This window comes from Ambystoma mexicanum, chromosome 10 (assembly GCF_040938575.1).
Source record: "Ambystoma mexicanum isolate Mex_15411 chromosome 10, UKY_AmexF1_1, whole genome shotgun sequence".
Classification (NCBI taxonomy): Eukaryota; Metazoa; Chordata; class Amphibia; order Caudata; family Ambystomatidae; genus Ambystoma; species Ambystoma mexicanum.
In genome coordinates, this window is record NC_090932.1 from 1,293,137,622 (window position 1) to 1,293,165,251 (window position 27,630).

General features: G+C 50.1%; 1 protein-coding gene across 1 annotated transcript in view; it reads right to left on the reverse strand.

Annotated features, from left to right (window-relative positions):
* Positions 1-27,630, reverse strand: part of LOC138492254 (acyl-CoA dehydrogenase family member 11-like) — a 1,439,352-nt gene that overhangs the window by 949,190 nt on the left and 462,532 nt on the right. Inside the window, exon 4 of the mRNA XM_069619296.1 lies at positions 19,540-19,639. Coding sequence (XP_069475397.1) covers positions 19,540-19,639 — 100 coding nt within the window. The remainder of the gene's footprint in view (positions 1-19,539; positions 19,640-27,630) is intronic.

Consider the following 27,630-nt stretch of genomic DNA (forward strand, 5'->3'; position numbering starts at 1 on the left):
TTGCAAGGACTTCTGGAATGGCTTGGTACAAGCAATATAGTATTTTAGCGCTGGCTTGACATCCAGGGACTGGACAAAGCACTCACCAGTTGTTGTAGGAGAGCCGAAGAATACAGGTAAGACCAAGGATTCATTGAGATAAAATGGAGGGTATTTTAAGCATAAATGTAGGGTTGATCCTGAGGAGCACCTTGGATTTGTGTACTGCAAGTTAAGTTGAGTTGGAGGATAGTGCTTGGATCTCATCAACCCTCATGGCCAAGGTAATTGCAACCAGGAAAGCGGTCTTCCAAGAGATAAACTTGAACTGGGCTTTATGTATAGCTGGCGCATTAACTCAGAGAGTATGACCTTCAGCTCCCAAGCAGGAGCCAGTTTGCGGACTGGCATGAAGAAACATTCATGAATTCCTTGATAAGCCTATAGGATCAATGCAAAGGCTAAGCTGGGGTGCGTGTAAAGAAGATATTACGGCCAAATCATCTTTGATAGAGGTGTTGGCCAGACTGCTATTCGCCAAGGAGAGCAAGTAAGGCAGAATTTGGTTGAAGTGGAGGGCATCTACTCCATAATTACAGCAGCAGTGTTTCTATTTCCTGTTGTAGCACGAAACAGTAAAGGGTGCTCAAGCGAGTGAGAAAACATCTGGAGGCGGTTGGTCCGATTGAGGAGGACGATGTTGATGGCATGACGGCACAGGAGTCTGGTCCAGAGGAGGAGGAAGGAACAAGTTACTTACCTGTAACAATTGTTCTCCAGCATGGGTCTGCAATTGATTAACATGCTCATGAATATTCACTGTCGTCTGGCTGGAAATCCTCGGTAAAAGGAACAACGGTTTCACTTTCACTTACAAACTGTATTTCTCCTTTAAACCAATCCTCTGGGTCATACTGCCCCAATCCAATGACAGCCCTCTCCCTAAGCACCTCCTCTGGCAGCCATCTTCAGATTTGGTAAGCACGTAAAGTGGCAGTATGACCAAGAAGAGCAGCAGAGGGATCGGGGGGAGGGTACGTATTTGAATCCATGCCAGACCCATGATGAAGAACAATAGTTACAGGTAAGTAACATGTTCCTTCTCCAGCATGGGGTCTGGCATGATCACATGCTCCTGAATAACAAATCCACAGCAGTACAACATTACACAACCATGGGAGGTGGCAAGGCTCAACAGAAGCAATTAAATCTTACCTCCGAAACACTCACCTCCAGCAAACATGTTGCGTAGCACTGCTTGGCAGACTCTGGACTCCTCCGTGGAATCTCTGTCGATGCAGTAGAACCTTGTGAGGGTGTGTGTGGACCTCCAGGTAGCAGCCCTGCAGATGTCCAGCAGGGGCACAACAGACAGGAATGCTGTTGTTGCAGCGATCACTCTGGTGGAGGGGGCTCTCGGACTACCGGGCAGCGGTCGGTTTGCCAACCGATGACAGTGCGTGATGAAGCCGGAGAGCCACCTTGCAAAGGAAGCCATGGACAAGACCTTCCAATGGTTCACAGGAGCAAAGTTCACACAAAGTTGTGAAGTCTTCCGGAAACCTTTTGTGTGTGCCAAGTAGAACTTCAAAAGCAGGTTTCGGGAAAAAAACAGGTAACACCAAAGGCTCGCTGAGGTGAAATTCCGACAGAACCTTCAGCATGAAAGAGGGGTGCGTCCGCAGCACCACCCTCGATTGTGGAAAGTCAAGTATGGTTGCTTGCAGGATAGGGCATGGATCTCACCCACCCTCCTGGCAGAGGTGATGGCCACAAGGAAAGCCGTTTTCCACAAGAGGAGCTTAAGAGGGGCCTGATGTCAATGCTCGAAGGGGGCCCCCCCCATGAGCCTCGTCAGAACCATGTTGAGTTCCCATGCCGGGGCAGGAGCCTTCACCGGTGGGAAAGATCAAAAAAGTCCTTTGAGGAACTCCTTGATGAGTCGTGAGACCACCGTGAAGATCTTCCTGGATACCTGGTGTAGTGGGAGATAGCCGCCAGATGCACCTTGATGGAAGCGTGTGCTAGGCCGGCCTTGACCAAGGAGAGCGAGTATGGAAGAATTTGCAGGGCCATGACCCTCAGGGGGTAATCATCTGCGACCGGCACCACATAGCGAAACGCTTACACTTGTGACTGTAGCACTTCAAAGTTGATGACTCCTTGGTCTTGGCAAGGATCTCGCTGCAGTCCACAGGCAACTCTTATCCAGCAAGCTCTAGGACTGCAGGAGCCAAGCCCTTGGGTTCAGTGATCCTGGGTCGAGATGCAGGATTGCAGCTCCTTCTCTGGTGAGAAGATCCGGAACCACCGGCAGCATGTCCGGGTGTGACGCTGACAGACTGAAAAGGTCTGTATACCAAATTTGCCTCTGCCACGCCGGAGCGATGAGTATCATCTTGCAATTGCACTGTCTGAGTGTTCGTTTGTTTATTGATTTGATAATGCGCATCAAACCCTTGGGCAGCTGGGCGCAGTAGTACAAGAAGTCTCGAGACTTGGTTACAGTGCCTGTCGCAGGCGGGTACATACATGTATATAATTCAGTGCAGATATTTGCAAGTCAAGGAGCGTAGAGGATATGGTTGAGCTTATGTACATGACAAAACAGTGCTTAACATTACATATACTTAAGGGAAAGCCTGCAGACAAGGAGAGCAAGGTCAGGTGGATTGGTTGCAGTAGTAGTGTTAGGTGCAATGGTTGTCGAAGTTGTGTCAGGAGGGTAGAGCGGCAGTAGGGTGGGGTTGAGGCGGTTATGAGTCGTTAGTGCAAAGCCATTTGAGAGCATTGCGTCTAAATTTGGCATAAGGTTGGAGTTGTCTGAGGTCAAGTGGGAGTGTATGCCACGATTGTGCAGCTTTAACTTGGAAACTAGTTCCTCTGGCCTGGTCAGTTTAAATCTGGGAATTTCAAGCATAGAAGTATTAGCAGATCTCGTGGGTCGGGTAGTGGTTCTTCTAGAGATTTTTTCCTTTTTTCCGACAAGTAGGGAGGTGCTAGATTGTTTAGACATTTAGAGGTGAGAGAGATTGTTTTGAGGAAGATTCTATCTTTTATTTTTAGCCAGTGAGTCTCTTTTCTGAATTTAGTGATGTGCTCTCTACAGGGGATGTTCAGCGCTGCTCTTAAGGCATTGTTTTGCAATCTTTGGAGTTTGTCAGTGACATACTTGTTGGCTCCTGAGTACAGGGCGTTGCAATAGTCTAGTCTGGACATAGTAAGAGCATTGGCCAGGGTGACGCAGCTGGCACTGGAGAGGAATGGTCTGGAAGCTCGGATTAGTTTGCAAGTGTAGGCTGTTGTAGAGGCAAGGGAGTTGACTTTCTTCTTAAGGGTGAGAGAGGAGTCCAGATAGAATCCTAAAGTTTTTACCACAGGCATAACCTTGATAATATTATTATCAATGTTGAAGGATGCATAGTTTGGGGAAAGTTTTTTTAGATTGGTGTTCGAGCCGAGGAGCAGTATCTCAGTTTTATCGTCATTCAGGCAGAGGCCATGGGTCGCCATCCATGCCTGAATGAGGATGTATATCTTGTTCACCAAGGCCGAGCCCGCTTCGTAGTTGCCGAAAGGGGTATGAGGATCTGGGTGTCATCTGCATAATTAGTGTAGGTGACGCCCAGTCTGTCCAACTTGTCGAACAACGGTTTGGTGAAAATGTTAGACACAGGACCCCTGCGGGACTCCGCATGTCATTTGGATGGGATCAGCGAAGGTTGAAGTGGAAAACACTCTCATGGTTCTGTTACCTAGAAAGGATTGGACCCAGGCTATAGCTTCCCCTGTGAAGTTGGCAGCAAGCCTGAGATGGCTGCATAAAACTCCATGATCCACCAGGTCGAAGGCTGCTGACAAGTCCAGTAGGAGTAGCAAAGCTGTTTTTTCCGCTATCCTTTAGCTCCTCAATTTGTGTCTTTAGATCTAGCAGCGCTGTCTCGGTGCCATGGAGGGGGCGAAAGCCCGATTGCTGAGAGCCAAGCAGGTGATTGGCTTCCAGGTAGTCCTGAATTTGTAGGTAGGCAACTTTGTCGATAATTTTGAGTAGGAAAGGCACGGTGGTGATGGGTCTGTAGTTGGTTGGGATGGATGGATCAAGTGTTTGTTTTTTGAGTAAGGGAAGGACCAATGATTCTTTCAGGTTGGTGGGTACTGTATTTGATTTAAAGGAGGAGTTTATGAGCTTTGAAATGAAGGGGGCTAAGTCCCTAGCTGCATCCTTTATTATTTGTGCTGGGCAACTGTCGCCCTTACAATTGGAGGGTTTGAGGGAGAGAATGACTTTTTATGTGTCAATAATTGAGACAGTCTTGAAGCTAAAGGGCAGAATGGTTTTGGACTCGGTGGGCAGTGGTAGTTGTTGATCAGGGAGGGGCAGTGAATCATTTTTGTTGGCTATTTTCAGTTGGAGAGTGGAGATTTTATTCGATAGGGCGTTTTGTATGCTAGTGCACCATATCTTGTCCTTGGGGACAGTGTCGAACGGTTGGATGGGGGATTCCATTTCCCGGAGGATGGAGAAGAGTTCCTTAGTGTTTGATTTGGCTTTTGTGATTCTGTCATCGAATATATTTTTTTTTAGTGTTGATGATTTCTTTTTTATAGAGTTTGGAGAGTTGGGCTAATTTATCTTTGCTATTGCCAGTAGGGGATTTGCGCCAGATAGCTTGAAGCTTTCTTTTCTGTTTTCTTAGATCCTTGAGTTGAGGTGTGAACCAGGCATTCAAATGCCCTTGCTGCTTACCTTTGCGCAGTTTAATCGTTTAATCGGTGCGATAGTGTCGAGTGCGGTGGTCATAGCTTTGCTGAAGGTGTCTACTAAAGTGTCTGGGTCGGCATTATTTTCTAAGCCATTGATAGCAGGGAGGAGGAGGGGGATGAGTTTTTCGGCAGTAATGTCTTTATACTTCTAGTAGGGAGGGGGTACCATACTGATGGTTTTAGGGCTGAGGAGATCAAGTGTAGCGGTGAAAGTTATTAAGTAGTGGTCCGTCCAGAGTTGCGGAGTGGTGTCAGTGATGGCGATGTTGCAGTTAAGATCGGATACCCAGTCGAGGGTCCTGCCCTTGATGTGGGTGTGGGAGAGGACTTTTTGGGTGAGCCTGTGATCATTAAGTAGGGCTGCTATTGATTAGGCATGTTTGTTGTCTGTATCGTTGAAGCCAATATATTGAAAATCACCCATCAACAGGGTTTGTGAGTGGTCTTTAGTATTGTTCGCTATGAGACTAGTTAAGTCATCTTCGAATGTTCCTAGTGGTCCTGGGGGCCTGTATATCAGGTGGATGGTCAGCGTGCGGTTGTTGGCTAGCAGCAGTTTAGCTGTGAGTATTTCACAGGATGAGCACGGAGGTGAGGTGGCGAGCCTAATGGGTAGGGTGGTTTTGGAGATGATGGCTAGGCCACTGCCTTTGGTCTATCTACTTTGAGAATTTGGTGGCTGTCAGGTACAGCTAGCATCAGGGTAGGTCCTGTTGCCTTGTGGAGCCAGGTCTCTGTCATGGCGAGTAGGTCCAGGCTGTCGTTACTTAGGATGTCTGCAATCGGTGGCATGGGCTACCATAGATCTAGCATTGATGAGCGACCCAGTTAGCGTCAAGGTACTCTTGGTTTTGGGATTGTGAGGGGGTTTAGTTGTGTGCATATCTTGGCTCATGTGCTTCTTTGTGTAGGTATGGCAGGCACAGAGCTTAGGTTATCTGTTTTGGTCGTCTGTGCTCGCTTAGCCAGGAGGTCGTTGTGTTGGGTGGCGAAGAGTCCAGTGGTACTACTTATTTTATTTCTTTTAGGTTCATGAATGCAAGGTAGTCTTGACCCGAGTCTCGGGTTTCTGTCTTTGGGTGGGCTTGTTCTAGAAATAGCAAGGGCCATGATTGTGAGGAGACCAAGCGTGAGTAGGAGGGTCTGGGTATTTTGGTTTTTACTCATGTTAGGCAGTTTGGTTGTGAGCAGCAGGTGCTTTAGTAGAGCTATCGATTAGTTGCAGTAAGTTGCAGTAGGGTGTCGCTAAGGGGCTATGTCTAGGTTCAATCTCTGCAGTAGTGTCTAAGGGGTTATGTGCAAGTAGCTAGATGCAATTTCAGTAGTAGGAGACAAGTGTTTTTTTATACTGTACCTAGGTGCAATTTCGCTGTGTGGGTTGAAATAGTATATACTGGTGGCAGAAAGCAATTTGAACAGTAGGGGTTCACCTAGAATCAACTATCACAATATAAGCCAAAATGCAGTATGCAGGTGGCTGGAAGCAATTTCAACAGTATGAGTTCACCTAGATTCAGCTATCACAATATGAGCTAATATACAATATGCAGGTGGCTGAATGCAATTTCAACAGTAGGGGTTCGCCTAGGTTCAACTTTCACAATATAAGCTAAAATGCAGTATGCAGGTGGATGAATGCAATTTCAACAGTATGAGTTCACCTAGATTCAGCTATCACAATATATGCTAAAATGCTGTAAGCAAGTGGCTAAGGAACAAGTTACTTACCTGTAACTGTTGTTCTCCAGCATGGGTCTGGCATGGATTCACATGCTCATGAATATTCCCCGTCGTCAGGCTGGGAATCCTCGGTAAAGAAAAAACCAGTATCAGTTTCGTTTCTGATCTGTCTTTCGTAGTAATAACCAATCACTGGTCTCTGCGTCATACTGACCACAGCCAATGACTGCCCTCTACCTAAGCACCGCCTCTGGCAGCCATCTTCAGATTTGGAAGCACGTGAAGTGGCAGTATGACCAAGTGAAGAGCCGCAGAGGGGTAGGCGGGGGGGTTCGCATGTGAATCCATGCCAGACCCATGCTGGAGAACAACAGTTACAGGTAAGTAACTTGTTCCTTCTCCAGCATGGGGTCTGGCATGGATTCACATGCTCATGAATAAAGAATACATAGCAGTACACACATGCACAACCACGGGAGGTGGCAACGGCTCAACATTAAGCAGTACATCAAACTCAACATTAAGCATCTTACCTCCTCACCAGGCTCACCTCAGGCGAACAGGTTGCGCAGCACTGCTTGGCCGACCCTGGACTCCTCCCTGGAATCCCGATCGACGCAGTAGAATTTCGTTAAGGTGTGCGTCGACCTCCACGTAGCAGCCCTGCATATGTCCAGCAGGGGCACACCAGAAAGGAACGCCGTGGTAGCTGCGATCGCTCTGGTGGAATGGGCTCTCGGACGGCCAGGCAGCGGTCGGTTTGCCAACCGATGACAGTACATGATACAGCCGGAGAGCCATCTGGAAATGGAAGCCTTCGAGAGAGCCTTCCCCTGATTGACAGGTCCAAAGTTCACAAAGAGTTGTGACGTCTTCCGAAAGCACTTTGTGCGGTCCACGTAGAACTTCAGCACTCTAGCCACATCCAGCGAGTGCAAAGTCCTCTCAGCCGGCGACGAAGGCGACGGGAAGAACACAGGCAACACCAAGGGTTCGTTGAGATGGAAGTCCGACGGTACCTTGGGCATGAAGGAGGGGTGCGTCCTGAGCACTACCCTCGTGTCGTGAAAAGTCAAGTACGGGGCCTTGCATGAAAGGGCCTGGATCTCTCCCACCCGTCGTGCGGAGGTGATGGCCACAAGAAACGCTGTTTTCCACGACAGAAACTTCAACGGGGCCGAGTGCAGAGGCTCGAACGGAGGTCCCATGAGCTTGGTCAGCACCACGTTGAGCTCCCACGCCAGGGCCGGAGCCTTCACCGGCGGGAACGATCTGAACAGTCCCTTCATGAACTCTTTCACCAGACGATGAGACCACAAGGACGTCCGACCCGTGGTTCTGGTGTATCGGGAGATCGCAGCAAGATGAATCTTGATAGACGCGTGTGCCAGTCCAGCTTTGGCCAGCGTCAGCAGGTACGGCAGTACCTGGGGAGCCGTAATCCGTAGAGGGTTAATCTTCTGTGCGTGGCACCAGACAGAGAACCTCTTCCATTTGTGTCCGTAGCATTTAAGAGTCGAGGACGCCCTGGCCTTTGCAAGAACCTCTCTGCAGTCGGCCGGTATGTCGTATCCTCCAAACTCTAGCGCTGCAGGAGCCAGGCCTGCAAGTTCAGCGATTTCGGTTCGTGGTGGAGGATGGCGCCTCCTTCCCTGGAGAGTAGATCCGCGTCCACCGGCAGCTTGATTGGCGGGGACGCTGACAAGTCCAGAAGGTCCGGGAACCATATCTGCCTCGGCCACGCAGGTGCGACGAGGATCATCCTGCACCGTGACCTCTTGAGCTGGTTGACGAGCCGGATTAGCAGTGGCAAAGGAGGGAACGCGTAGAGGAACAGGCCCTCCCAGGGGAACGAGAAAGCATCGCCCATGCTCTTCGCCTGGGGAAACCTGCTGGCGAACCTCCGGCACTTGGAGTTCGTCGCCGTCGCGAACAGGTCGATCTGGGGTGTGCCCCACCGTCGGAAGAGGCGATCCACTAGATCCTGCCGTAGTTCCCACTCGTGGCACGAGCGCAGCTCCCTGCTGAGTGAGTAGGCGATGGTGTTTTTTATCCCTGCCAGATGAAACGGCACCAGAAACATCCTTTGGGCAACGGCCCAATGCCACAGGTCCTGCGCTTCCTTGGACAGCGCTGGGGACCTGGTTCCGCCCTGTTTCCTGATGTAAAACATGGTGGTGGTGTTGTCGGTGAAGATCCTCACCACCTTGCCCTTGAGGGACGGAAGGAAGGACCTGAGGGCCCAGAACACTGCACGGAGCTCCAGGACGTTGATATGGAGGGACTTCTCCGTCGGGAGCCAAAGGCCTCTCGCGTGCAGATTTTCGGTGTGCGCTCCCCACCCTTCCAGGGAGGCATCGGTGGTCACTGTCTCCTGGTGGTCTGGGGTCTGGAAGTCCATGCCCGCCGTCAGAGGCGTGCGGTTGCCCCACCACTGGACCGCTCGGCGGAAACTCTCGTCGAGCGTGATCCTCTCCTCGAAGCTGCCCGTCGTTTGGATCCAGCGCGCGTCCAGGAACTCCTGCAACGGGCGCATCCGGAGCCTGCACATGGGAATGAGGTAGATGCAGGAAGACATCATTCCGAGGAGGGACTTGATGGACCTCACCTTGGCCGCGTCGGAAACCAACATCCGCTGTACCTTGCCCAGGATGGACCTTGTCCTTTCCTCCGACGGGGAGGCCAGAAGGGACACTGTGTCGAGCTTCGCTCCCAGAAACAGTGCGTTTTGCGCGGGTACCAGGTGAGACTTGGCGTAGTTCACGGAGAATCCCAGGTCCGTGAGAAGTTGGACGGTCCTTGCCGTGTGATCCACGGCGAGCTCCCTCGTCTTGGCTCGGATGAGCCAGTCGTCCAGGTAGGGGTAGACGTGGATCCCCTCGCGGCGCAGCTGCGCCGCCACCGGAGCAAGGCACTTGGTGAATACCCTGGGTGCCGACCGTAGTCCGAAGGGGAGGGCTTTGAACTGGTAGTGACGCCCTTGGACCACAAACCTGAGGAATTTTCGGTGCCCCTTTAGGATGGGAATATGGAAGTAGGCATCCTCCAAATCCAACGACGACAGGAAGTCTCCTTCCTCCAGCTGACCCAGGACGTGCTGGACGGTGACCATCCGGAACTTTTGCGCCTTGATGAACTTGTTCAGACGTCGCAGGTCCAGGATGGGGCGCCATCCCCCCGTCTTCTTCTTCACGAGGAAGTATCTCGAGTAAACTCCGGAGCCCCGAAGCCTCTTTGGGACGAGTTAGATGGCGCCCTTCCTGAGCATCGCCTTTATCTCCAGGAGAAGTTGAGGGACGTGAAGTTCTTTCCTGGCCACGGGGGGGACGCGCGGACACCTTCTTTGAAACTCGAGCGCGTGGCCCCGGGCCAAGGCGTCCAGCACCCAACGGTCGGTGGAGATGGACTCCCACACGCTGACGAAGCTCGCCAGCCGGCCTCCCAACGGGGTGCTTCGGTGGGGGCCCGACCCCACGGTCGATTCAATCCTGCTTCGACGAGGCTTTGCCGCCTTGACCTCCTTGGCGACGAAGGCGGGGTCCGCCAGACTTGCCTCGTCCTCTGTAGGCCTCCTGAGCCGACGAGCGGGCCGCTTGACGGTAGGTGGAGAAACCGCCGCCGGAACTTTTGGAGGCGCCCTTGCCTCCGCTGCTCCAAAAGGGCGTCCGTCGTTGTTGCAGAACTCCAAGGGCCCGGGCCGTCTCGGTGTCCGCTTTAATGGCCTGAAGGGAATCGTCCACTGTTTTCCCAAACAGGTTGTTCCCATCGAAGGGCATGTCCAGGACTCTGGTCTGAACGTCTTGACGGAAGTCCGTAGCCTTGAGCCATCCACGCCGCCTAAGGCAAATGCCGTTGCCCAACTGGCGGAACCCAGTGTCGGCGTTGTCCGTCGCAACGGTAATGGCGTGGTCCAAAGCCACCTCACCTTCCTGCAGGATCTCCAGGGCCTCTGCCCTCTTGTCGTCCGGCAAGAAGTCCAGCAGGGGAGCCAGTTTGTACCAGAGCTCCCTGTCGTAGCGGGCCACGATAGCCAAGGCGTTGGCCGCTTTAATCGTCGTCGCCGCAGACGAGATGACCCTGCGTGCAATTTCTTTCCCTCGCCGTCCGGTGGGGAAGTCGATGTGGAGGCCGCACCCCCCCGCTTTTTTCCTGGCCGCCGCGGAGACGACGGAGTCCGGGGTAGGCTGCGCCCGGAGGCACAGGGGGGCCGTGTCCGGGACCCGGTACTTCTTCTCGTACCGGTCTCTTCTAGCTGGCGTCGTGGAAGGGTTCTTGAGGAGGGTGAGGCCCTCATCCCAAATGTCGTCCAATAGAGGCACTGAGAGGACCGTCTTCCTCTTGGCCTCGCGCCGCTGATAAAGGAAACCTTCCTTCTTCTCCTCAGGGCAGAGTTGGAAAAGCTCGGATGCCCTGGTGATCATGGAGTGGAACGATCCAATCTCGTCGGGCGGAGAAGCCCTGGTGGGAGGCGACGACGGTACATCCTCGTCGTATACCTCGTCGTCCGTACCCGTCGCTGCCGTGTCCGTCCCCGTATCATCCCCTCGGTGGACGGGGAGGAGGGCTGGAAGGGGCGCGACGGCTGAAAAGGAGGCGGAGGGTGGATCCTTCTTTTCTTGGTAGGGGGAACACCAGAAGGTCCCGGTTCTGGGTCCCCCGACGGGAGAGGTTCCGTCGGCAACGGTAGTCTCGTCCTTATCTCTGAGCATAAGGACTGTATAGCCAACAAAATGGCCGCCGAGTCGTCTCGTGGCGCTGGCAGAGGGGAATCCGACGGGCGATCAGGGGCCCCGTCGGTACCCTCGACGATGTCGTCGTCACCTGCGTCGGGATCCATCCCGACGGGCCGGTCTTCTTCCACGCCGAGGCCGTGGCTTAAGACTTCGACCAGCTCCTCCTCCGAGGTCGAGGCCGAATCTACGACGACGCCCTGCCCCCCCTTTTTCTTCCCCACGGGGGATTTCACGGGGGTCCTATCGATGGGCACAAAGGAGGACTCCCTCCGAGGTGGCAGGGAGACTCTGAGCCCCGAGGTCGCCACCACTGGTGTAGCCTCCACAGGCTGAGCCAGGGCCGCCGCGACAGTTTCGATAGAGGGCTTGGCCGGATGGATTAAGGCCTTCACCACCCTAGGTGCGCTCACCGCCTTATCCTTGAGGGGGGGGGGACACTGCCTCGCTCCCCCTCCGCCTTCGAGCTCGACCGGGGCCTCTCCAGGAGCTTCGCCGGGTGCTCGGCCTTCCTCTTACCCGACCCAGAGCGTTGGCTCGTGGTTGATGGTGCCGGGGAGGGTGCGCCCTGCCTGGCGCCCGTAGAGCCCGACCGTTCGGCGCTCCCGGTGCCAACGGACTCGCGGTGCTTGGCCTTATGTTGGACCCCTGTCGCCGGGGCGTCCTCAAAGGTCTTAGAAGACCGCTCGGCTTTCTTCCTCTTCTTCTCGCCGGACGGGCTCTTCCCTTCCAGCCAGTTGGCGAGACGTTGATGGCGGTCCTTCATGGTCCGCTCCGACATGTTGCCGCAACACGCACAGTCCTTCTCCACGTGCGTCTTGTCCTCATGTAGGCAGTAAAGACAAAAAGAGTGTTCGTCCTCCTTGAAGACGTTCTGCAGCTGGCATCCAGGGCAGACCCTGAACAGCTTTCCGGGCGTCGAGCTCCCCTTCTCCTGGGCCATGACCGGGCCTGAGAAACTTCTGGAGTCCTCCAAAAGCGTAGCTTGACGAAATCTTCACCCTTGAGGGGTGCAGACGAATCCGACACGGGTCCCCGTTGATCGGATGGAGAATCGGTGGAGCTTGAGGCTCTTTTGACCGAAAAAAACGAAGTTTTTGAGAAAAAACGTGAAAAAATAGCACTAACGCTCGAGAGCAATAGCACGAGGATCCCAACACATGAACGTGCGGTAAAAATCTGAAGATGGCTGCCAGAGGCGGTGCTTAGGTAGAGGGCAGTCATTGGCTGTGGTCAGTATGACGCAGAGACCAGTGATTGGTTATTACTACGAAAGACAGATCAGAAACGAAACTGATACTGGTTTTTTCTTTACCGAGGATTCCCAGCCTGACGACGGGGAATATTCATGAGCATGTGAATCCATGCCAGACCCCATGCTGGAGAAGTACAGTTTCAACAGTAGGAGATAGGTCACTTTATGGTATACCAAAGTTCGATTTTCACAATATAGGCTGCAATGCTATGTGTGAGCAGTTATGTGCATATGTAACAGTGATGGCGAGTGACATTTTCATAGTCTGCCTGTGTGCACTTTCACAGTGTATGCAAATAGTCTTTCAATGAGAGTGGTAGTGTTAGCATAGCAATAACAGTATTAGCAGTGAGATGTTACCATAGATGAGGAGCTAGTTTGAGTGGGTACATAGATACGATTGTGGTGGTAAAGTAACATAATCAAGGCGTCATTATGCAGTTTGCAGGCATTACCATCAGCAGGCATTCTATCATGGTGGTACACAGGGCACATGCAGTCCAATGAGAGGCGTGGCGGGAGCATGGGACCAGTTTATTATAGAGTTAACGAGGCGGAATTACTCGGCCTGAGGGCGGAGTAAGTTGCAGTGCGAGTCTCGTAGGTTGGGGGTGGGCTTAACGCTGCAGGGCTCTTTAGGCTCATAAGGTGTGGTTGGGGATAACGGGCGCTGTTGCACACTGTTTGGAATGGCGATATTAATGATGGATGCTCACGTACTTACATGATGAGGGGTTGTTGAAGCAGCGTGTCTGGCCGACGGTCTGGACAGGCTGGGACAGTGTGTTGATGACTCATAGCAGGAGAGACAATGGTGGAAACACGTACAGGAACAGGCCTTCCCACTGGAAGGAGAACGCGTCCCCCATGCCCCCGGTTGGCGGAACATGGGGACAAGCATCTGGCATTTTATCGATCTGGGGCCTGCCCCACTAGACGAAGATGCAGTCCACCTGGTCCTGCCGAAGTTCCCACTCGTGGCAGGAGCTAAATTCCCTGCTGAGGTAGTCTGCAATGGTGTTCTTGACTCGCGCTAGGTGAAGAGGAACATCTCTTGTCCAGTGGCCCAGTGCCACAAGCCCTGCGCTTCCTTGGAGAGCGCTGGGGATCGAGTGCCCCCACCACCAGTTTCCTGATGTAAAACATTGTGGTGGTGTTGTCCGTGAAGATCCTCACCACCTTGCCCTTCAGAGACGGAAGGAATGACTTAAGGGCCCAGAACACTGCCCTTAGCTCCAGGATGTTGATATGGAGATCCATCTCCTCCGGCAGCCACAAGCCTATGGCGGGCAGAAGTCCATTGTGGGCTCCCAGGGAAGCATCCATGGTGACCGTCTCCTGGTTTGGAGGGTTCAAAAACCCTAGGCCCGGGCGATGTTGGAGCAGACGCACCACCGCCGTATCGCCAGACGGAACTGCTCATCAAACAGGATCTTGTCTGTGAAGCTTCCGGGACACCTGTATCCAGCGAGCATCCAGGAACTCATGAAGGTTGCATCTGTAAACTGCAGAGCCGGATGAGGAACAACATCATGCCGAGCAACGACTTTATGGTTTGCACCGTGGTGGTCTCCATCGACAACAGCCGCTGCACCTTCCCTTGAATGGCTGCTACCCTCTCCTCCAAAAGTGACGCCAGGCAGGACAACGTATTGAGTCTGGCTCCTAGGTACAGCACGTTCTGCAACGGTGTTAAGCAGGACTTTGGATAGTTCATGTAGAATCCCAGATCTGTCAGCAGCTGGACAGTCGCCTCCATTTGTCCGACAGCCAACTGTCGCGAGCGGCCCAGATGAGCCAGTCAACGAGGTATGGGTATACGTGTGTATCCCGTAGACAGATGTGCACCCACTGGTGCCAGGCACTTCATGAACACTCTGGGGGACGGCCTCAAGCCAAAAGGTAGGGCCTTGAACTGGTAGTGCTGTCCCTGCACTGCGAAGTGTAGAAAGCTTTGGTGTTGCCTGTGAATGGGGACGTCTAAGTAGGCACCCTCCAGGTCCAGCAAAGTCAAGAAGTCTCCTTTTTCCAGTTGGCCGAGCACACGTTGCAATGTGACCATCCTGAATTTTTGGGACTTGAGGTATTTGTTCAGACATTGCAGGTCTAGAATGGGCCTCTAGTCCCCGGTCTTCTTTCTGACCAAAAAGTATCTGGAATAGACTCCGAGACTGGAATCGCTGGGGAACTAGACCCATCACCCCTTTTTGCAGCATGGCCCGTACCTCATCCAAGAGCTGAGGAATGTGCTGCTCCTGACGGGCCACCGGAAGGGTTCCACAGACACCTGTGCTGAAACTTCAGGGTATGTCTTTGGGCTACAGCGTCCAGCACCCATCTGTCGGAGGTGATCTTTTTCCACTCACTGACAAACCTGGTCAGCCGGCCTCCCACCGGGGGAGCATGTTGAGGGCCTGACATTCTGGTCGGTTCAGGCTGGTTTCGGCGCCGGCATCCTGCCTGGTGGGCGACAGCGACCCTGTCCTTTACCACCGTAGGTCTGGGAACGGCCTCTATAGGCTTTCCGAGTCATGGATCTGGAAGGCTGATGGTACGATGAGGAGAAACCTTTAGAACACCTGATCGACTTTCCTCTGGAAGAGCAAAAAGGAGAGGTGCTGCTCGAGGGTGCCCAAGGAACGGGCCATCTCTTTTCCTGCCTTGATGGCCTGTAGGGACTCCTTGACGACCTTTCCGAGAAGGTCATCTCCATCGAAAGGCATGTCCAGTACCTTCGCTTAGACCTCCTGGTGGAAATGTATGTCTTTCATCCAACCTTGGTGACAAAGGCAGACACTGTACCCCATCTGCCGGAACCCTGTGTCGGCAATGTCCAGCACCACTGCGATGGTGTGATCCGACGCTACCTCCCCTTCCTGGAAGAGAGCGATTGCCTCCATCTTCTTGTCGTCGGGGAGGAACTCCAAAATCGGACCCAGCTTGTACCACAGCTTCCTGTTGTACCTTGCTAGGATCGCCATTGCATTGGCTGCCTTGCTGGTGGACACCGCTGTGTAAATCCCCTTCCTTCCCATGGTGTCCATCCTCTTCCCCGCGCTGTCCGGCGGACCTGAAGACGACGAGGACGGGTTAGCCAACAGTGTCCTCGCGGTCGCTGAATCCACTGAATCCGGCGATGGTTGAAACCACAGGCACTTGGGTGCAGATTCCAGCACCCGGTACTACTTCTGCAGCCTATCCTGTTCTTCAAGAGGGCCAGGCCCTCCTCCCACGTTGTCCCGAAGGGGCACAGCCATGATTGTCTTCCTCTTGGCCTTGGCCTTGTGGCCTTGTCCCTCCTTCCTGGTTTCTTCAGGCACAAGCTGGAATAACTCGGAGGCTCTGGCGATCATGGAATGGAACGGCACCACCTCATCCGGTGGGAACACCGTAGGCTGCGGAAACACACCACCTGCTGCAACAATATCTTTGTCATTGTAGCCTTATCCATCTCCGTACCAATATCTGGGTCTGCTGGGGGAGATGGGACCCGATGTGGAGGTTGAAATGAGGACTTCGGGTGACGCTTGCTCTTCTTTGCTGGCAGCTGATCGGGGGCCTGGGAGACCATTGAAACCGGGCCTTGTGGCATCCTCGTCTTGATCTCGGACACCAATGTGTGGAGGGTCGACAGGATTTCCAGAGACACCTCGCTAGGCTCAGCTAGTGTGATCGGAACACTAGGCCCTGTGGTGTCGTCCTCTTCCACGTCCTCATGGCCCGTGTGTAAGGACTCCAGGTCCTCGTCGTGAGTGGACGAAACTTCCATGGTTTGGGCCACGACCTAGGACTGATCTGGGGCCTCCTTGCCCTGCCCCCCTGGCTTTTTTTCCACACTGAGGGGCTGGAACCATGTTCTGAGACGGTATCCCCTTCTCTGGTGTGCCAGCAGACTTTGCCAAAGTCAATGCAGCGGTTGTGTACCTCGGGAGGCAGGGATACCTTCTGTGCTGCATGGGCTACCATCACAGGGTCACCCCCCCTTAGCCTTCGTAAGAGCAGCCACCACCAACTCGATTATCGGCAAAGTGTTATCCTGTGCCGATTGCGCCTACTTGGGTAGTTCAGCCTTCTCCTCTGGCCGCGGCTTCTCAGGCTTCTCCCGCAATTTAGCCAGGTTGGAAGATTTCCTTTTGGAGAAGGAGCTTGATCGCCGGCTGGCAATGGAAGCAGAGGGTGATATCGATCGTGCCCCATCCACCGTGGGACCCGCTTCTGTGGCAAGCCCAGTGGACACGGACATGCGGTTCTTGGCTTTGTCTTGAGCCCCCATGGATGAGGCGCCCTTAAAGGACTTAGAAGACCGCTCCTCCTACTGTGCCTATCCTTCATCGTCTTCTTGGAGAAAATGAGGCATATCTCACATTCTCCTTCCTTGTGTTCTGGATGCAGGCAGGAGAGGCATTGCAGGTGCTTATCTTCAACAAACACATTCCGTAGCCCGTACTTGGTCCTGGACATGAAGAGGGATCGATCTTCCTTCTCAGCCATCATTGTCGGAGGGCGCAAAGTAGGCCCAATGGCCTTCTGGAAATTTCGATGATCTTCGCCCTTGAGGGGCGCTGAAATTCACTGATGCTGGATCCCTAGTGTCAGCAGATGGAGAAGAGAGCACACAGGCTCTCTCGGAACAAAAATAAAACCTTTTTCCGTCGAAAACACGAAAAAACAGAAGTAGCTTGCAGAGCAAACTTGAGGACTATCAACACTAAAGCGTGCAGTAAACATTGGATGGGGGCAGTATGACCCAGGTGACAGTGATTGGTTTAAAGAAGAAATACAGTTAGTAAAAGAAAAAACAGTCTCACTTTCACTTACAGAGGATTCCCAGCCTGACAGGAAATATTCATGAGCATGTGCATCCATACCAGACCCCATGCTGGAGAATAGAGGGAACTTGTGTCTGGAGCTCAGAGTTGTCCATGGAGAGATGAGGCTCTCGAGTTGCGAGGGTCCAGGCAGATTAGACGGTGGTGGTGCTGGCACACTATGGGATGCGCAGGAGGCAGTCTAGATGGCTCATCTACTGCCTCTGAGAAAACTCCTTCCTGTCCTCCAAAATCGGTGTCAATCACATGCTCAAGAATTTCATTGATAGGCACATTGAATGGGCCAGGCAAAGCAGGCGGAACATAAGATTGGAAAGTAAAGCGTGGCTGTTTGGCCCTTCTGCAGGGCGTTTTCAGAGGATGTGTTGACTTTGTCAAGAGGGTTGTTGATGCGGTCGTCAATGGATAGGTGCTGCCAACTTTGTGGTAGTTGACGAGGTGAGCTGGACTGGTTTTAAGCTTGTGTCCATCGACCTGGAAAACAGTGACTGGTTCGGTTTAGTGGATGGAGCTTTTCTCATCGTCGAAGGTGTCTTCGAGGTGGCATGACTCATGGACGAACCAGTAGCTGACTGTTTTGTCGAAGACGTCGTCGACGAGAAGGCCTTAACCGAGAAGGCAGCCTTATGAGCTGGCAGAGCACGAGTAGCATCACCTTTCTTCACTCGTTTCCCCACAGGAACTCTCCTGATGAATCCCGGCCTCTCTCTTCTAAGATGGAGTTTGCTCTGCAGGCCTGCTAGAATGCAGTGAAGCATAGCTTGACACCAAAGCAGAGTCTGAGGCCACAGTTCCTTCATCCAGCCAAGCAACAACTCTCCTGTTTTTGTCCTTCATGGCTTTATTGGAGAAGGATTGGCATATGGAACAGGAACCAAGATCACAGTCTGGATACAGGCAATCAAGACACTCCTTACGTTTGTCTTACAAACAGATGTTCTTGAGGTTACAGGTAGATTCGTTTTTTAAAATGCTCTTTTTGGATTTTGAGTCAGTCATGGTGAGGGGAAAGCAAGAACACTTCACTGGGATCAACCATGTGGAACACAGAAAATATATGTGTCCTGTAGGGGAGCGCCAAATGAGTAGCACTCGCAAAAACCCACAATAAGGGTACTTATCGGTAGCTTTTAAAAGATATCAAAAGCAAAGGTTTATGATGAAGAGTCTTCCAGAAATCGTTGAGTAAAAAGAACTATGAACAGGATTCCCAACATTCAACCTGAAGTAAAGAATCCATAGATTGACTCCAGGGGTGAAGCTAAAGAGGCTAAAGGGTAAATGACCACCAAAAAAAAAAACCACTAAAGTGACTTCCGTTTTTGTTGGTTTTCTATGAAACTACTTTAATGTTAAAGAAGATTCCCAGGATGATGAACAGAGAGAGACAAACTGGGGCAGACTGAGCAATCAGCGACGCAGAGATGAACACAGAGAGACAGACAAACCCACACTACTTATTAAAAAAAAGAGGTCTACAAGCATTGTAAAAAGCAAAGTTAAGGTACAAACAAGCTGGCCAAATTAAGCATTTCCCTAAAACAAAGTCAATCACAATAGTTTATTAAGCCATAACTCAAATTACCCCAATACCTTGCCACCCCACTTTAAATATCAGGTAGCATACATCAATGGTTGTGTGTGAATTAGTACTGTAGTATATGTTAACTTAACTTGCAGTAGATTTATACCTTAAAATTGCCATTCCCAATGTTTGCAGACCTCCCTTTATCATAAGCAGTAACTATGACTGGAAGTAGCATTGTACACGTAGTACAGGGGTAAAGTTACAATAATGCCCCCGTCTATGCTAACTTGGAGAAATTGTCATAATTTGGACCATAACCTAGATGGCAAAATAAAACATTCACAAGTCCCAGAAATATATATGTACACAAAACACACATTATACCTACAAAAAGCAATACAAATGAAATAGGATAATACATATTTTCAAGTGACAGAAGTGTCCCCTCAGGAAGTAAGGATAGAAATTGCAGAAGTGTAGCATAAATAGAAACGGGTTAAAAAGGTGAAAAAACTAAAAATCTTTTAAAAAGGCCCATAAAATAGAACAAGATACCATGACTGTCAATAGCAAGTTCTCAGGAGATCTATGCGACTGGAAAGGCACAAGAACTTTTCTGCACACTAAAGTGCTTTATGCAAAAAGGTTTTTCAAAATGTGTTCAAGCTCTATAGGATGCAAATATTTAGTAATAACTAATTCTAGAGAAATACTGGCTGAGGGTCATTCCAACCTAACCATCTACTAAATGTAGCTAATTCTGGTTACTCTTACCTCAATTACTTTTGCCGCTCCATCAGTCATGGCAAGTGGACAGGTGAAGAGGCCAGACGAAGGGGCATAGAGGTACATTTTAGCCACCTGATACACTCGACTAGAGACAGAAAACAAAAGAATATTCAGGAGAAAGATATTTTTCAAGTACAATTTTCACAGAAAAAAAGTTACTCACCTGTAACAACTGCTCTCCACGATAGAGGTCCTCAGTAAACAAACAATCCAGAACTGCTACCACTACCAGTTTTACTAGTACGACTACCACTGCGAATACTACTACTTCTTGGGTAGGATTAATAGATATGTAAACATTTTGAAAGTCAATTAAAAGAAAATGCATAAACAGTACTAGGACCATCTTGCAGGGCATGTAGCTAAACTGTTTAGCCCCATAAAGGGGGAAGGGTGCATCCTGCCAATGATCCTCCACTCCTTGATCACAGTGATCCCCAAACCGGGTAGGGACCCAACTAACTGCGCTTCATATAGACCCATCTTACTACTCAATGTGGACGCTAAGATCTTTACCAGAGTGCTGGCATCCCGCCTGGAGACCTACCAGGGCTGAAACATGCTGGGGGTGGCAAGGGAGGGCACCATACTGCTGGCCCTAGATGCTGAGAAGGCATTCGACATGGTAAACTGGTCATTTATGGGGGGGGGTACTGACGGCATTAGGGGTACGGGGGTGCGGGGGGTGTAAGCAGTGGATCACTCGAAACCAACAGCCAGGGTGGTGGTCAATGGAAACATGTCACAGGCGTTCCAGCTACATTGAGGCACCAGGCAAGGATGCCCTTCCGTCTCCCCTGTTCAATGCATTGGTGATGGAACCATGGGTCACTAGAGTGTGGAAGGCTGAGGGGATCAAGGGAGTGATGATTGGAGGCCATATGCACAAGATGAGTCCCTTTGCAGACCAGTTCCTGCTTTACGTTACAGACCCACGGTCTTCAATGCCACGCCTGATGGAGGGCCTGGAGCTATATGGAAAATAAATCAGTGGCCATGCTGGCTGGAGGGTTGTCAGAAGTAGAGAGAAGCTACATAAGGGGACTCCCGTTACAGCTGCAGAATGAATATTTTCGATATCTGGGAATACAGGTGTATAAGGAAGCAGGGGCTCTCTATGCAGGGAACTACCTACCACTTTGGTTAATAGTACACAGTGACGTTTAACGATGGAGTAGACTGGGCCTCACACGGATCGTTTGTCTTAATTGCATAAAAATGGTTGTCCTACCTAAATTCCTGTTTCTGTTTCAGATGCTCCCGAAATCCCTATTTGAGGAGTTCAGGGCGGTTCTGCTGAAATGTCTGTGGGCAGGGGGCAAACACAGGATTGCATACAAGAAACTGATCTTCCCAAAGGAGGAGGGAGAGGTGGGTTTCCTGGATCTTTTGACCTACTACAAATCGGCCCAGCTGCAGGTGTTGGTGAATCACCTAGACCAGGAGTCGGAAAAATAATGGTTACCGCTGGATAAGGAGCTCCTGTCACCAGTCTCCCTGGCGGAACGGTTATGGTTTCCCTTTTTCCCAGATTCCGAAGAGGGTGCTACGCCATCCCGTCATGGAAGTTCTATAGACACTTTGGTGGGAATGTGGGGAAAATAGATGGCTGACCACATGGCCATCCCTCCGAGTTGCATTTGGGCACCTCCACTGCAAGATGGGATTGTAGAGTCACTAGCGCTCCAACTATGGTATGAAACAGGGCTATGTGGGGCGGGCCAAATGTGGGAAGGGGGGTCCTTCATCACAATAACGAGGCTAGCTGAAAGCCACTGTCCATCTTCTGCTACCTGCAGCTGAAGGGAGAATCTGCGGCGGGGTTGACAGACTTTGAAAAACTCCTGCTCACAAGAACACGCTCCAGGTGCCTCAAAGCTAAACTGTATAAAGGGATATTGCTGGCCGAGCCCAGGGATCCACTCCCAGCCAGGGCTAGATGGGGACATGATCTGGGAAGAGAGATTGAGGATATAGGCATTAATGTGCTGGAAAGTGGCAAGTTAGTCGGCCTTCTTGTAATATCGGCACAAGGCCCTACACATTTTACACAGGTGGCATTATCCACTGGTGGTGTTGGCAAAGATGTGTAAGGGGAACGACCCAGGCTGTTGGAAATGCGGCAAGATGAAGGGGGGCTATGGGCATATGTGGTGGGGCTGCAATAGGGTGCAAACATACTGGCGAGAGGTCTCATGGATCAAAGGGGTTGATGGAATCAAGAGGAAACTCTCCCTGTGGTCGCTTCTCTTTGGGGTGACGCTGGTGGCTGACGAGGGGTAAGTTGGGCATATGGTGAAGGTAATGTTGGTAGCAGGCAGATGCTGTTTTGCTCAGGTGTGGAAGAAACAGACGATGCCAGTTGAAAAGGACTGGGTAGCCAAGGTGCGAGCCATATACGACATGGAGTTCCTTACGCACCTGCTTGACGAGTCCTGCACTAATATTGAGAGCCTATGGGTGCCTTTATTTGAAAAGTATGAGCACTGAGACGGAGGAGGGGTGGTAAAGAGGGGGGAGGTGAAGGACGGTTGAGGACACATGGCAGCGGAATATCTGGTCTCATAGCTCCGGGAATGACAAGAAAGGGGCAAACCCTAGGGAAACAGAACCCGATGTGGGAATGAAGACAAACCTGGCCAGAGGGACACAAAACCATTTGTGGGGAGCAATACTGTCAATGCTCCACAGGGAGGGAATAGAGGCTGCATGGGGGATGGGGCAAGGGGGAGTTAATGGGAATGGTTGAATGTTGCCCGAGAGGCAGTTATGGACACGAGCTTGGGGACTGCATCACATTTCTGAGCTTAGAGGGGGGTGAACAAGTGGATGTGTCACGTGGTTATGTGGCAGGGCTTTGATTAAAATGCCAATAAAGTTTAATTTTCAAAACAAAAGAAAATGCAACTTTCTATTTTACACCTTTGCTGCCATAACGGATCAATAGACTGCACTGGACAAACTAAGTTAGAAAAATGCTCATGAAAGTATAAAAAATAAGAGACTGAAGGAGTTCTTAGTTGGCCAATCGGCGGAGCAGAAACTCAAAGGGGTGTCAAATCGCTGTTGAAAGTAGATAAACTGTTTAAAAACTACAATAGTAAAACATTACATATACATTGTATCTATGTAATGTGTATGTGTTGCTCCACTGATCAAAAAAACTTTAACACAAAAATGCAAAACCCTTATTAAGGTGCACAAAGGAAGAGGTGGGGTGAACATGGGTTTCTGTAGTATAGATGAATGGGTGAACAGGGACGATCTTGAGTGTGGGGTGCTTGCGATCAGCAGGTTAGTACAGAGGCCAGTGTAAATATTTTTTTCGGAGTGAACAGTCTTCGTGAGAGGGAAAGAATGACCAAAGAGCATGCAAATCGATCAGCTAACAGGATGTAGTATAGTAATAGGGGTAGGAAAACTGGACAGGGGCGAACTGTGACAAAGTGGGGTTGCAGAATGCAAATGTGCAGTAGCACCTGAAGCACTCTGAGTGCCGAATGGAATTACCAAAATAAATGATCTGAGGCTCAAATAAACGGACAGACTAAAAGAATATGGCAAATTACTACTTTATTATCAGTTCAATAAAGCAGGGAAACCTGGCGAACAAACAGATTGTAGTGTAGAAAGGCCGATTCTTAGGACACTTCAGCAAGGTTCTTCAGGTAGGCTTTATTCTTAGTTACAAATGTTAAGATGTTATAATGAACCACTGGGTCCTATAACCCAGGCTAGCTTCTTCAAACCGCTAACTCCCGGAACCTTCACAACAGTCATTCCTGCATTCACCCACCAACATTCTCTCAGCATCATCATGCACCTGCATTCACTCAAAGCATTCAACAACACATCTCCCTGCTTTACACTCACACACAAAACCAAAAAAAGGGAACACACAAGGAACACTCTTAACGCAGCATCTTTTTTTTTACAAGAGATGCAACTCAGAAAAGGCGGAGAGCATCCCCCCCAATGTACTGTGTATCCGTAGCACGGAAGGCACCCTCCACCCTTTCTGCACTTGCTGATATTCATAACAGTGAGTCTTCTATAGCTCAAATGAACCATGCCACAGACTTCGGACACTTCAGCAAGGGTCTTCAGGTAGGCTTTATTCTTAGGTACAATTATGTTAAGCTGTTACCATGAACCAATGGGTCCCATCACCCAGGGTAGCATCTTCCAACTGCTAACTCACGGAATCTTCACAACAGTCATTCCTGCATTCACACACAAACATTCTCTCAGCCTGGGGTCTGGGTCCAAAATACCTTCAGCTATACCTCTGCAAATAGCACCCCTCTCGAGCTATTCGCTCCTCCAACTCCCTCAGGGTCAGTCGTTTCTCAAAGAAACGACTTAGGGGTAGATCTCGGTCTTCGGCTAGGGCCTCCCTCTGGAACAGCCTCCCTGCCACTCTAAAACTTGAGAGCCATCTCCGGTTCCGGAAGCACCTCAAGACCTTCCTTTTTGCTTCTGCCTTCGCCCCCTCCCCTCCGCTGATCTGTTCTCTCCTGGCACCATGCACCTTGCCACCCTCTGTCCTCTGGACCCAGGCTCCTGCTCACCCTGCCAGCCTCCCGCACTGCCTCCGGGCTACCTCTTGCACTGGGGTCTGTATCTGTACCCATACAGTCACCCCCCTTTTTTCTTCCTGCACTTATCTGACCTACCCTGTCTGCTGCCTTATACTCAGCACTTGCCACTTGCTGGCTGCACTACCATTTTTGTTGCTTTTATTTATTATTATTTATTTTGTTCTCCTTGTGCTCCACACTTTCCACTTCTCCCCCCTTCTTTGCACTTTTCCCCTCCCATTCCCCCATGCACTTGCACATTCTCAATGTTGCTGAGCCTAATAAGATCGTTGTTTTGTTCTCCCCTATTTCCCTCCCTTGCCTCGTCGCGCTTTGAAACACTATGAGCGCAATAGAAATAAAATATCAATTCAATCATCATGCACGTGCATTCACATTACAACATGTAGCTCACACACCCAACACATTTCAATAATGCAAAAGGTTTTATACATCAAAATACATCAGCAATGACTTCCTCCAACTTGGCAAACAGTAAAAAAAGACCGGGTGGAGGAATTGGTTAAGGGAACATATATACCTATAGTTTATAAAAGTGTTAGTATCATCATTGGCTGCCCCTTATTTGGTAGGCACTCTTTGAGCAACCTCCAACTACGTAAAATACAGATAACATAATACCAGCAGCACAAACAAGGTAGCAGGCACCCCTCTCTTGAAAGAACATGGCATGATAACCTGTTCTGTGGTTTGTACCCACTGTGAGAGTCCCCAGCCATCGCTTTTAGCTCACTGTACTTATCACAAAGGAGGACTATCCATTTGCATATCAGTCTTTGTCCCGCCCACAAAGGCAGTCCAGCACCGAAATGCCAGGCAAACCTCCTTTGAACAAGAGTACCAGCAGCAACCCCATACACGTGTTTCAGCCTTGTTGGGCCTCATCAGTGAGGTGGAGCTGTGCCTCTGAGCACAGCGAGCAAGGTGTCCACGTCTGGGTTCCCCCAGGTAACTTAGGGTGACCAACCCCAAGTTCCTTACAAAAATGCAAAAAATGTAGCAGGCGCAAGGGAACACCAGACAACTGCCCTCTTTAGCTAATTAGCCTTCCATCTCATCAGTTAGGCCCAAAGCCAAGGCTTCTTCTCTGTAGTTGACCTTGCAGACTGTACTCTTCCTCTGAACTTTAAAGGGAGTGAAGGTACATTGCTATCTTCATTTGAAGCTTTATGAATAGGCGGCCTCGTCTTCTGGTCTTGTACCATGTGTGAAACCACCATGATTTTGTCCATTCTGTCCTTTTATTTAGTGCTATTTGATTCAATTATATTGGGTACTATTACTCTCCTCAGCCTTGGTTGCTCAAGTCTTGCATGTTCTTTCTGCATCTTGGATCGTGCACTACTTGACACTCGCAGTTATTCACTCCTTTACTTAATCTAAGAAAAATATGTCTTGTGTACATGGCTTATCCTCTCGGACTCCTTTCGTGCCTCACAGTTGCTTCCTGGTGTGGCATCCTTGACTCTGAGCCAAGGAAATATCCTCTGTTCTTGCACAAATCTGTATTCCAGTGCCTGTCAGCTTTGCAGCCTTGGTTTCCTTTCCTGATGCTTCTCACGTACTATTATACAATGCCAATGTCCATTTCCTCAACATGGCTGCTTTACTCACGTTATATATCCTACTCAAACAAGCTTCTACATTGTTTTAGCTAGCTTGCATTTCTGTGTATATACATCTACTGCATCTTGTGTTAATTTTCTTCAAAGTGTACATGGTTTCCATCAAATTTGCATAGATGTTTACTTTGTCACTTTAGTCACATCTTCATTCTCTACATATCTATACATCAGGTTTAGTGTGAGCATAGATTTTATCTTCATGACGTTACTTCACACCAGTCAGACTTTACTTATAGGTCTTCTATGTTCAGTGGTGTCTGCAGGCTCACGTCAATCGCATCAGATCGGGGGTACATTCGATATGGTTGTCTTAAGTGCATAACGCCCTTCATACCTTCGATGTGGTATTGGGATGATACCAGGTTTCATGCATAGTGTTCTCATGTGTTCTTCCAATATGACAGAGGTAAGGGGGTGGGCTCTATAAATGACGTGTACATCTGCCTCTTTACATTCCCCCTCTTGTCAAGTCCTCGATCACCACCTCAAGTTTCTTCAGTGTGGTTATAGCCTTGTCACCCCCCCTCAGGTCACCTGCATTCTTTATTTGTTCATCCACACTCCAGGTCATATAGCAACATTCCCCCGTCCGTGAACAAGCTACCCATCGTCCCATAGTTCATATGATCCTTAGGATACTGAAACCTCATTCCTAGGGGTGACATAGGGGCTTCTTTTCAGGTGCTCACGGGTGGCGCTTTCCGTCTGTGTGCTCATCAGCCACAGCATTCACATCAATCATTATCTTCATCCCAAAGGCTGTCTTCTTATGTTGTACTAGGATTATTCTTATAAGGCAGAATCCCAGCAACACCAACATTAGTATTGCTCCCAACATTTTGAAGGCGTTTTTCATCTAGAATGGAACCCACGAGAACAGAGATGAAAATCAATCTTCATCTTCATCTCATCTACTTCCACCATTTGTGTGTGCAAGGTCGACAACGTAGTTATTGATTCTGTCAGGGTTCAATTTTCTCCATCATGGGCAGATTTGTATGTACAGCAAGAAGGCCCGATCTTTGCGCACACTCCTCCTTCCATTGCTGTAATTAAGTCCTGGACATAGCTATTCTAGAGGGACATAAATCTAATGGCTTTCAATTCTACTTTAATCGCATCAAATCCCTTTATGTTTGTTTATTTATTTGGTCATGCGCTCCAAGCCCGTGGGCAGCTGGGCGCAACAATACATGTAGACTCGAAACGTGGTTACAGTGCCTGACACAGGCTGTTACAAAACAGTAGTATCTTACAACAAATGATAGATGTGAAGAAGCAGTACATATAGGATCAAGATAGGTAAACACAGAAGAATATTGTCTTAACAAGTGTATAAGCGTGATCAGCTAGATAAGGGTGAATATCGTTACAAATCGTTGTGCAGCCATTTGAGAGCATTAGATCTAAATCCGGTGTAGGGTAGAGGGCGTCTAAGGTCAGGTGGGAGAGTGTTCCATGATTGTGCAGCTCTAACTGGGAAGCTAGAACCACCCGCCGTGGTGAGTTTGAATCTAGGGACTGCAAGTAAGAAGGTGTTGGACGATCTTGTCAGTCGGTTAGAAGGTCTCCAGTCGATTCTTTCAGCTAGGTAGGGGGGGGTGCTTGATTGTTGAGGCATTTGGCTGTGAGAGAAATGGTTTTAAGGAGGATTCTGTCCTTTATCTTTAGCCAGTGGGCCTCGGTCCGGTGTTTGGAGATATGCTCTCTGCGTGGGATGTTCAAAGCTGCTCTAAGAGCATTATTTTGTAATCTTTGGAGTTTGTCAATAACCGACTTATTTGCACCTGAATATAAGGCGTTGCAATAGTCCAGTCTAGACATGACAAGGGCATTGGCCAAGGTAAGGC